General features: G+C 39.8%; 1 protein-coding gene across 1 annotated transcript in view; it reads right to left on the reverse strand.

Moving 5' to 3' along the window:
• cblb (Cbl proto-oncogene B, E3 ubiquitin protein ligase) overlaps window positions 1-5,926 on the reverse strand; it is a gene marked incomplete in the record, with an annotated part of 76,550 nt that extends 70,624 nt beyond the window's left edge. The window contains 3 exon segments of the mRNA XM_035666490.1: window positions 2,618-2,868; window positions 4,235-4,412; window positions 5,693-5,926. Of these exon segments, the coding sequence (XP_035522383.1) occupies window positions 2,618-2,868; window positions 4,235-4,402 (419 nt within the window).
• Window positions 5,927-11,505: the final 5,579 nt, after the last annotated feature.

Consider the following 11,505-nt stretch of genomic DNA (forward strand, 5'->3'; position numbering starts at 1 on the left):
TAGGCCCTGCCCCTTAAAATCTGATTTTCAGTGAGCACAGAGAAACTTTCCAGTTTTAGCAGATTAATGTGAAAACATCCTTCTAGTGTCAAACTCTGCACAGACATCATTCAAACAGCACCCTGTAGGGACAAGAAGAGATTTTTTTTTTACTGGAGGGAGACTTAAAGATTTTTTTTTTTTTTACTGTTTTTTTACTGAACTTTGGGGCGATGAAGCAATTATTGACTGAGATGACAAAAAAGTAACACAAGTTTGAAGACAAGAACAAAATTAAGAGAGGAGTACACACAGATAGATCAAAAACTGCTGGGTGAGGAGAGGAAATATATGAACAGGATGTAAAGTGCATGGGGATTTTCCCTCCGCTCTGCACATGGCTCCTGAGAATCACTGGAGCCTTTCACACCCTTAATCATCTCTAGCTCTTCTCTTGCAAAAACTGTTTAATAAATGACAGAAATTAGGAGATTTTCCCTCCTTCTTGGACACAGTATGAAAAAAAACACAGTGAGGCAGTGCACTGTCTGCTGTTTTAGAGGTATTTTTTTTGTAGGGTACTTTACTATCATCCAATACAATTGTATTACTTAGTGATCCCATTCATCTGGTCTCATTCTCCTTACATCCCCTGTTCCAGTCAATACTAAGTGATCATAATGTGTTTAGGTCATTGTTAAGGAGGAAATTGTGCAAGCTCCAAGCAAATCTCATTGTGATAATCCAAAAGAAATGGCTGAAAAAAAAAAGCTCTTTTACATTTGGGTTGACTCAATAATGGCAAACTTCCTGTCAGCGATGTCAGCAACTTCACTATCACAGTACTACAGCAATGTCACATTAGTGCATAAATGCATTTTTTTCCCATATAATGCATTGTGAGATAAAGCACACAGAGCCGCAGTGGCTGCTTTGCACAGATAACCAAAAAAACGACTGCAACATTTATTTTATGCTGAATGTGCCCCTGCTTTTTCTTCTCCCTCCAACTTCTTCATCCTCACCTCCCACTCCCGCTATAATCTGAGTCAGTCAGACTCATGTCTGACACGTCATGAACGCAGTGAGCTGATTTAAGTGAAGACGACATGCCAGGAGGTTCCAGGCCACAAACCAAATCTGCGTCTGATATGTTGCGGCTTTTGCAAATTGGACTGTGGAGAGGACGGAACTGCGGGGTGTCCTTCCCGTAACCCTGGTGAATTAGGCAAACCTTTCAATTTGGATCGCCATCATCATCATCACGGCACCTCTGCTGTCAGTGCTAAGGTATTAATCTCTATCATAATGGTGACACGGCTGGGATCAACACAGTACATTGTTGGATTATATTACATGCAATCATTTCTAAAATAAGGTGACTTAATTAAAAAATAGTGACCTTTTTTTGACATTTTTGACATAAGCCTTACTTCACCACTATCACCACTGTTTCAGTTCTAAAATTGACAGATAAGTGTTGATTTAACTGATGCAATGGAAGGTTAATTCACACTGTTTGTGAGACACAATGTAGTTTAATTAAGTTGTGAAATAAAACATTCACAAAAACACATTTCCCATAAGCAACGTATCAAAACAAAATAAAAACTCTAATGGAAACTGCAGATTGAAACTTAAACACTGTTGTCTTGCCTCTGTGACCATGTTTGTCACTGAGTGAGAAAGCAAGCACAGTGATGGCGGAACACAACTCACATCCTGTCTCTTATAATATTCTGAAAGGGCAGGGAAAGCAGAGGGCCCAGAAAAGTTACTAAAATTAATAGCTGTGGATTTGGGGATGGGCCCAAAGAGAATACCTATGTACACAGCCATGGAAGTAGGGGGCCTGAACATAGCATCCCCTCAGAATTGCTGCCACTAAGAACAGGGTTTCTGGAGGTTTCAGCGGGTTCAATTTAAGATCTATTTTATATCCACACTGGCAAAAAAACTACTAAGGATATGAAGGAAAATTGTTATTGGTTCCATGTTGATTTGTTTTGTAGTTTTTGTGACTGAAGAATACAAATTTAACAAGTAACGTTAAAAATCTATTTTTAAGACCTTTTAAAATCCTATCCTATTTTGTCTTGAAAGCAGTACATGAGACAAATAATCTGTTCCTTGCTTGTTCTGAAAGACACTTTGGGTTGAAGGCTTGAAGACAGTTGATTGTTGAGTCACATTAAGTCTCATGGAAATGAGACTCAACAATCAACTATCTTTCGTGGCTCTGATTGGTTGTTTTCATTCAGGCCGGGTGGATTCTTGCAAATATTAGGAAAGCTACAAGGAGTCAGAGAAACCAGATTTTTAATTTAATTTAAATTTAATTTAATTTTATAAAAATTACCTACTATGCATCATCTTTGTAAGACTCTGTAGACACCCTGAAGAATACGTTTACTGCTTAAACAACAACAAAACTGCTGTAAGACTGTCTTTTTAACTATTGCCCATAGTTCCTGGGAGGCATCACAGCATCTGCATCGCTTTGAACGTGGTTTTCCAGTGAAAGGTCAACGCAGGTCAAGACAATTACCCTCTGTATGCCATGAGCACAGTCACTGTCACCTCACACACCTCTATAAAATAAAAAATATGAAAAACAAAATAAATAAAGGTCTCTTACCTGTCCTGTGACTGCTCCTCATACATTCTCTCCTTTCCCTCTTTGAAGAGCCGGATGGCCCGTTTGGATTTCTTCATAAGGCTATCGATGTAGATTTTAAAGTACTCATTCTCACTGAGCTGTGTGAGTCTCTGGTTCTCCTCATATTTGCCCAGTATAAGCCGCAGGTGCTGGTAGGCATCTGGTAAGATATCCAGAATGTATGGTGGACTGTTTTTCAGCTGGAGTCTGGGATTTTGGCAGAGGCGAACCTGTGGCAAAGACAGTGGTGCCAGAATGAGTTTCAAAGTTGGGGGTGGGGGTAGGTGGGGGGCATTCAGCTTTGGATGATGTAACACGCTACAACAAAAATATGGTGAGAAATCAGTGGGTGTCAGTTTAGCCAGGAAAGTCATCCATCCTCTGGGGGCCCTCGGACTAGTTTGTGCTTGTGGCTATCCTAGAGGTCACACTAGCTCTCTGGTCTCACTGCAATGAAATGGCTACTATGGGGACTGACATCATCACAGATGAATACAATCATACTCACTTGATCCACAAGAGTTTCAGTTGTCTAGCCATACCCAATTAATGCAGTTCCCATACTGTTTATGGACCCCAGTATACAGAAATATTTAAATACAGCACGCAAGAAAAACACATAAAACTGCATAAGATTAGCATAAAATGGTCTGTAAAGTATAAAGGGGAGACTCATCATATCTTGAAGTCAGAGGTGATTCCTTGAATGATCCCTTTCAAAATAGCCATTTTTGCCATTGTTTTTCCATCAGCAAAATTTAGCCTAACTTTGGAGCGTAATTTAGCCCCCTACATGCTAGCATTACATGGTTGACAATGGATGCCTTAAGTCTTCTAGTTTCATACAATCTTCATTCTAGCTTTAAAACTGAGTTGTGCAGCCTCCAAAAAACAGTAATGTCAGCAACTGACATATTAGTCAGCGCAGATTTGAAAAGGTTACCATAACACCTTGTCATCCCTCTATTCAGGCACCAGTGGGACCCGTTATTGAATGCTAGCTTGATGCTCCAGCGTTAAGTCGTGTTTACCCGATGGGCGGCTGTGGCTCAGAGGTAAAGAGGGTTGTGCAGTAATTGGAAGGTTGTTGGTTCGATCCCCAGATCCTCTTGCTGCACATAGAAGTATCCATGAGCAAGATACTGAACCCCAAATTGCTCCCTGAGCATTGGTGTGTGAATGAATGAGTTAGTTTCTGTTTGATGGTTTGCCAATTGCTAGGCAAATCGCTAGGCAAACAGGCGCTGAATGTGTGAGTCTGAGTGTAAAAGCGCTTTAAATGGTCAGAAGACTAGAAAGGCTCTTGAAAACGAAGTTGTAAATCTGCTCTAAGATGTCAGTGGGGGAAATAATGTTAATGTATTATGCAAATTACTTTATTTGCAAAAGCGCATCTCTATCTCCAGTGTCTGGTTGATTAAGGGTTAACAAGTCCGTTTTCTGCCTTTGACAAATATGCATCAGCCAAGATGTGCAAAATATAACCAGGAAACAATTGTGCATCCCATTAGCATTGGCTCCATCTCTCCATGTGTGTCTACAGTAATGACCTCCTACAACCATCTGGCAGACAGGCCTGACGGGTTTAGCACTTACAACTTTATCCATCAGTTTCCAGGTTTTCTCCACAGTCCGCCGGTCGGCCGCCGCCTGTTTCGGTGGCCCTACAGCATCGTGGATGGCATCGATGAAGCCTAAAATCCGACCCTTATTTCGGTTTGGTCCACGTCCGCCAGGGTTTCGGCCACTCAGAGCGGTCGCCATTTCCTATACACTAAGGCCAAAAAGGAATGAGTGCAGTCAGTGATTTCTGTCAGTTACTGACCTTACATGGTAAATAATACATGCTTCATATGTCTAGAGCAGTGGTTCTCAACATGGGGTCCGGGATTCCCGGGAGTCCTGGGGGGGATGACCAGAAAAACGGGAAATATTTTAATTTCACTATTATTTCTTTGAGCAGAGGTTATCCCAATTAGAGAATGTAAAAGAATGACTGTATTCATAGGTCACTGTTTCACTGTTTATGTGCCAATCTACATATAGTCAGTTATGGAATCGGGGGGAATCTAGAAAAATATTAATTTAATCATAGGCGATCACATTTGCTTTGAAAAGCCACCAAACAAAGATATTTAAACTAAAAAATATTACATTACTGTGCCACATTACATGTCTTTTTTTATTCAACTTAAACCAATCATTTAGTCTACAATATGGCCACAACAGATCAATACATTATATTTGTTTATTTCCGTCTGTGTTTTCAGACGGAACAGAACTTTTACATTAAGCAAAACAGAGCTGGATCTTTTTGGTTTGTTAACAAAACTAGGTCTACTCTCTCATGACTGTTTCTCCCTTCAGTACTGTTCAACAGAAACCTGAAAGGTCTCCTTGTGTTTGACTGATGCTGAACAGGCTTGTTTGTGAAGGGGGCTCAAGGACCATGACAGGTCTCTGAAGCTGTCCAGAGGGCCCCCAGTGGAATACTTCAGTGTTATTATATTTACAAGAGCTTATCAGAGATGAGAAAATGTGGCAGTATTCGCATTAGACGCGTCATCCTCCTTCATCTATACAGTTAAAATGCTTTAACACAGGTTGGGCTTCATTGTTGTGTTCATACGTCTTCTTGGTCCTGGACATGGCAGTTTAACCACTGCCTTTACGCATGCTAACGTCCACTGATGATCCTGTCATTTAGACATTAATAATTCATGACTTAACTGCAAAACTGTAGCCAGATTGCACAAATCAAACTGCTCATACTCAATGTGTTTATCAGTTGGGTGTTTATTGATTGTTAGTTTACACTGCTTATACAGTGTGGGACTCTGCTGTTGCTCGGAGTTTTGCTCTTATAAAAGAACCATCCTAGAAACATACATTTTGTTTCCTGTGGGTTGATTTCATAAGCGACTCTGCCTGAGCAGCAACTCGCACAATCCCGTGAAGCCTAGAACAACAGATCCCCGTACAGCCTGTTTTCAACTCACACGGATTGATAAAAAAACAACAACAACAACACAAAGTCCTAACTTGCCAACCCACCTGGGAATGTCTGCTGGGATCCCCGCTGAACTCGGTCCACATCCAGCGCACAGAAATCAAGGAGTGTCCAAGTGTCCGGAGGAAGAGAATGGCAGAAAGTGTCCCGCGGGTTTAATCCGTCACCTCACTGCAAAGCGTCCATATTCCACAGCCGCCCGATAAAAGCTGCCCCCAGCTGCTGGCGGAGGAGTTAGACAAACGGAGCAGGGAGGTCTGTACACTATGTTTTGTACGGTGACATCAGTAGAAAGTTAGCTGTTATATAAAACGCCACGTCCGGTTGCGCATTTCAAAATAAAGCCTCCGCTGATAAACATTTATACAGTAGATTAAATTAGCATTTTTCAAGTATAAACTCTTCTTTTATTGAACTTCGTCGTATTCATTAAGTGTTTAGGTTAATTGTGCTGTTCTAATCTCCCCAGCATTTCTCTGTTTCACCTAATAGTTGTGCTTTTTTTTCCTTTAACACTGCATTCGGTCACTTTTTATAAAGATAGCTTTTTGTCATTATTGCTGAAACTTTCACTATGTACTGACAGTTTTACATGAGACAGATAATCAGTGAAAAGATCAGGTTCCTCTGGCTCATTCTTAATGGTATTTGCTAAAATCAGGCCTAAACCAAAGCAACCAATCAGAGCCAAGAAAAATAGAAAAACGATTTGGTTTGAAGCTTGAAGATTGCTGGTTGTTGAGTCTCATTCCCAGACTTCCAAAGCGTCTGTATTTGACGCCCTGGGAATATCTTTCTTGCCTCTGATTGGTTATTTTCGCCCAGGGCCGGTGGATTCTTCCAAATGCACTATATCACTTTGCAAATGATATAGTAAAAGTTTCAGAAAATATATATTCATAGATAAAATATATATTAATAGATATAATATATATTTTATAAAAATGACCTATTGCAGCTTTAATTTGAAGGACAACCGGTTACTTCCTGTTGTGTCTGTCTGTGCGCTGTCTGGCTTGATGCAGCTGTTCCAGCGGTAGGAGGGTCAATGGGAGTATGAAGCAATATTTTCCAGGAACCGACCAACGCAATGACAGCAACGACCAGCCAGGCACCCATTGGCGCTCTGTGAGGCTGTCACTGACGTCAAGCAGGACAGACTTAGGAAGAGGAGCGACTTCCGGTCGCAACTCCCAACATAATAGTCTTTTTGATGGCCCCCAGGGGACAAAGGGAGGAGGGGAGCTTTTTAATTATTCGAAAATACATATTTTTTTTAATGTATTTTTGCTGTTTTCTGAGCTTAAGACATTACATGCATACATGAAAGCCATGTACTGTATATAATAATAATAATAATATTATATTATTAAGCAATGTCTATTGCACTTTGATCTAATTCCTATTTGAAGATACATCATATCAAACCATCATGAAAACACTGAAAAAATAGGATTTAGCATATAACCACTCTTACACTACACTTCACCATCATGGAATATAATTATTAAAATCCTTCACATATCTTATTTTTTGTATTATTGTGACCCTATTTCCAACTTAGACATAAAATACATGTTCTACTCGGAAATTAATAACATGTTTGTTAAAATACACATTTCACTCAGTCCTGTTGTCCTCACATCCCCCCTCTAAAAAGTTGGGGTATTTTATAAGTAACTTGATCAACAAGAAGTAGCATCATTTGAGTCTTCTGAAGGCCATGGGAAGACCAAAAGTAACTTCTCTCACTGCATTGTCTCTATCTTTGGACATATTGTCATGTCAATATATTGTCCATATTGGACATATTGTCCTATACTTCTTCAATGTCATCATCTTTTTTTATTTTTTTAAAGATTTTTGGTAGATTTAGCATTAATTCCATGTGGCTGCAGTTCATGGAATTTTCTACAAAGATGCTAAAACCTCAGTCCTGTTACCAAAAATGCAAATCTTCAATTTATAGACCTTGTAAAAATAATTAAAATGGCCTGTGATTGTCAGTTACATATTCCAATTAGTTAAACGTTTGTTATTAAATTAAATTTAATTTTGAAAAGTTACAACATGCAAATTGTCTTATATTTGGACCTCTGAAAACACTCTGTAGAGACCAGTAGCCCAGGGATAAAGCACAATCTTTTTTAAACAATTTCAAATGGTACATTATTTTTAAACCATCTACACATTGCACATATATGCACATTTACTATTTACATACCAAATGTGTCATTAAACCTGCAGTGGGTAATTTGTATAAAAATGTATCTATTTTCTTTTATATTTGCTGAAACTTTCACTATATCGGACACCTGTGTTTACTTTATTTCATGTCAAAATTGTTGCCTGGCTCCACATGTCTGTGCCAGCAATAAGAAGAGTACTTTGAAAGTTATTTGTTGGTATGGTAATCTGTACATTAAAACTGAAGTTGTCATATTTGCTAAAAGTTTCACTATATCCTGACAGTAGTGCCTGAGGCAGATAATCTGTGAAAAAATCAGGTTCCTCTCGATTGTTCTAGTGCTGAGAAAGATGATTGATGATTGTTGAGTCTTATTCAACAATCAACTTCAAGCTTCCAACCCAAATTGTCTTTCTATCTTTCTTGGCTCTGATTGGTTGTTTTCATCCAGGTCCGGTAGATTCTTACAAATGTCAGTAGGAGCACTAGGAGGAGCCAGAGCAGCCAGATTATTATTATTTTTTTTTTTACAGATGATCTTTTCTTATGTACTGTCAAAATAACTCTTTTTTTTGAAAATGTACCTACTGCAGCTTTGAAACACTACTAATACATCTGTATTCGGGGGGTTTTACATACCACATACAAATATGTGGCCTCACATTTTTGTATACATTTTATTTACAGGACTTGCATTGATGTTGATGTTGAACTTCACTTCCAACTGCACTGTGTGTTTGCTTCCCATCACATCCTAAAATGCAGACAGTTTGCGCTTTTATTTTGGAGGTAAACTGGCCTTACTTCCTGTGTAATTCTTGCTTTATGCGGTTTCTTGACACGGCCGCACAGGAGAGGGACAGGAGAAGGGCCGCTCCCAACGAAAAAACACTTCTCATGTCACTGCTAACAAACGGGCAGTGTTGTACCGGAAAGAGCAGTGTGGGTGTCAGAAAAATGTACAGTAGACAGGAGTTATAAAGTTTAGAAAAATACATACATATACTATCAAAATTATAAAATGACTACAATAATTGCCATAGTAATTATGTAAAACTGTTGAGCTTCACAGACAAACTTTAGACTCTATATCAGTCATTTTACAGCCATATTATAATAATACACACACAAAATGAAGAAATTAGAGTTTCCTCATCTTTCTCTGACAGGAACTGATGATGGTTCAAAATGATGAAACATGAATGTAAGTGGATCATCTTCTTCTTCTCCTCTTGGCGTTACTTTCATCTCTTATTATCATTTTTTATTTAAGAACAGATTTATTATCTGTCACTCGTAAAAAAAGAAAATGCACATACAGTAAGTGCATAGTCTGTATACTTATGACCAGGATAAATAAGGCCAGAGGTCCCGACGACGTCAACCCGAGGGTCCTGAAGGTGTGCGCGGAGCAACTGGCAGGTGTGTTCAAGCATCTTTTTGACCTCTCCCTGAGGTTGAAGAAGGTGCTGAAGTTTTGGAAGACTTCCTTGCTGTTCCCAAAAAAGGAAGACCCAACGCTCTCACAAGCACTTTTCAGGGCCTGTCAGCCATTAACAGCTCACGGAATGTTGGATGAAGAGGCCTTTAGGAGCGACTTGTTCTGCAGCACCGTCCAGACCCCCTGGTACTGGCGAGGCGGCTGCGCTGGAGCCCTCTGCAGTCTGCGGTACCAGGGCAGACATTTGGAGTGGACGATGCCATCCATCTAGCTGCTTCACAGAGCTGGTATAGCCCACCTTGAGAAGTCACAAGCCACCGTGCGAGGATCATGTTTTTCGACTGCTGTCCAGTCGCCTTTGGGACACTGCATCCAGCCTTTCCGGCCAGTGGAAAAAGCGTCTCTGTAGATAGCAACCCTCTGGGATGAGGACCCACTGGACTAACCTCCCACTGAGCAGACCACAGTGATGTTTCAGACGTGCACCAGCTCGCTTGTCACCTATGTGAGGGGTACACGAGCAAGGCACTGGTACACCCCAGCAACTGTACGTGTCCCGTTTTCTCCCTGCCTTCCGTATCCCTCACACCTCGGATTTCTGTTCCAACTCCGGAGCGTGCCACCTACAGAAGTTCTCAGATGACTCCTCCATTGTCGGCTGTATCACAGATGATAGGGAGGAGGAATACAGAGACCTGATCGAGAACTTCATTAGATGGTGCAACCGAAACCACCTACAGCTCAACACAGGGAAAACCAAGGAGTTGGTAGTGGACTTCCGGTGCAGCAAGAGGACCCCTTCCCCAGTTGCGATTAGGGGGGAGAGGGTAGAGAGTTTGGAGGCTCATTTGTTCCATCAGCCATCAGACTCCACAACGCCACAGCACCCAGTTCCTCCAACCCCCGCAGACAAAGACTGGTTTAACTTAAACCAAACTTCTTGCACAAACTATTTATTTTTAATCTTTAAGTTTGCACATGTACAGTTTAGTTTATCAAAAAAAATGCTTAAAATATTTTGCACACCATTTTACTGCATATTGCATTAAGTGTATATATTTTTCATTTATAGTTTTATATTTTCTGTTATATTTTGTAATATTCTTAATTTGTGATTCGTATTGTACTTGTATACAATAAAGGTACATTTTATCTTATCTTATTTTATCTTAACTACACCACTCAGCTTTAAACCTCTACATCAGAACAATCATCCATGCATGTCCATAAGGAAAATGTGAGTAACTCATTTGTTAACTATGTTAATGTTTTGTGTGAAGGATTTAGTGGCATCTAGTGGTAAAGCTGCAGATTGCCACTAACTGAATAACATTCACCTTTCAACCATGTAGGAGAAACTACGGTGGGTTGGTTTGTCCGTTCTGCTACTATAGAAACATGGTGATTCAACAGGGCGTATTCATTGTAATGTAACGAAAACACAACAATTCTTGTTTTCAGGTGATTATACACCAAAGAAAACATACCTATGAATATGATATTCAATTTCTGCCAGTAGATCCTTTAAGCTTGTTTTAACCAGGGGTGGATCTATAGAAGTATTCATTGGGTGGCAAAAGGGTGGCATGGAGAATTTAAGGGGTAGCATGAATATATGCTGATTTAATCACAGGTATATATCGCATTTAGCAACATTTGCTTGAAAAAGCCCCAGAATTAAGATATTTGAAGTCAAATTAGTAAAGCAATGAATAGAAATATCTGAGGGTGGGGTGGCAGTTGTTAACAAATCTTTACATTTTTCCAAATACATGTCTTTTTTCATTGAACTTAAGCCTATCACTTCGCCTAAAATGTGGATTAAAATGAATCTAAATGAATGTCTTAAATTTTGACAGCATTTGACACCAAACTGGGCTGGCAGCTGATGTGGCTTGGCATTTTTTAGGGGTGGCAGCTGCCACCCCATTCCACCCCTCTAGATCTGCCAATGGTGTTAACCACATACCTTATTTAAGACATCTAACAAAAAACCTATTTAAAAAAAAAACACTGACTCTGAGGCAAAGGAACAAGAGGTGAAAATTACATTCTATGTAAAGCACTACCTATTTTTATCCGAAAATTTAAGTTTGTCAGGCACTCACTCACCTTCTGTTACCAGGTGCAAGTTGACAGCAGTAGTTCCAGTTTGGATTCTGTGATGATTTTTTCCACCCTAAAACGGAGAAAAGAGAGCACAAAGTTAGACAAATATTGATTAAATC

This window comes from Morone saxatilis, unplaced genomic scaffold (assembly GCF_004916995.1).
Source record: "Morone saxatilis isolate NCDOM2014 unplaced genomic scaffold, NCSU_SB_2.0 Contig20, whole genome shotgun sequence".
Classification (NCBI taxonomy): Eukaryota; Metazoa; Chordata; class Actinopteri; family Moronidae; genus Morone; species Morone saxatilis.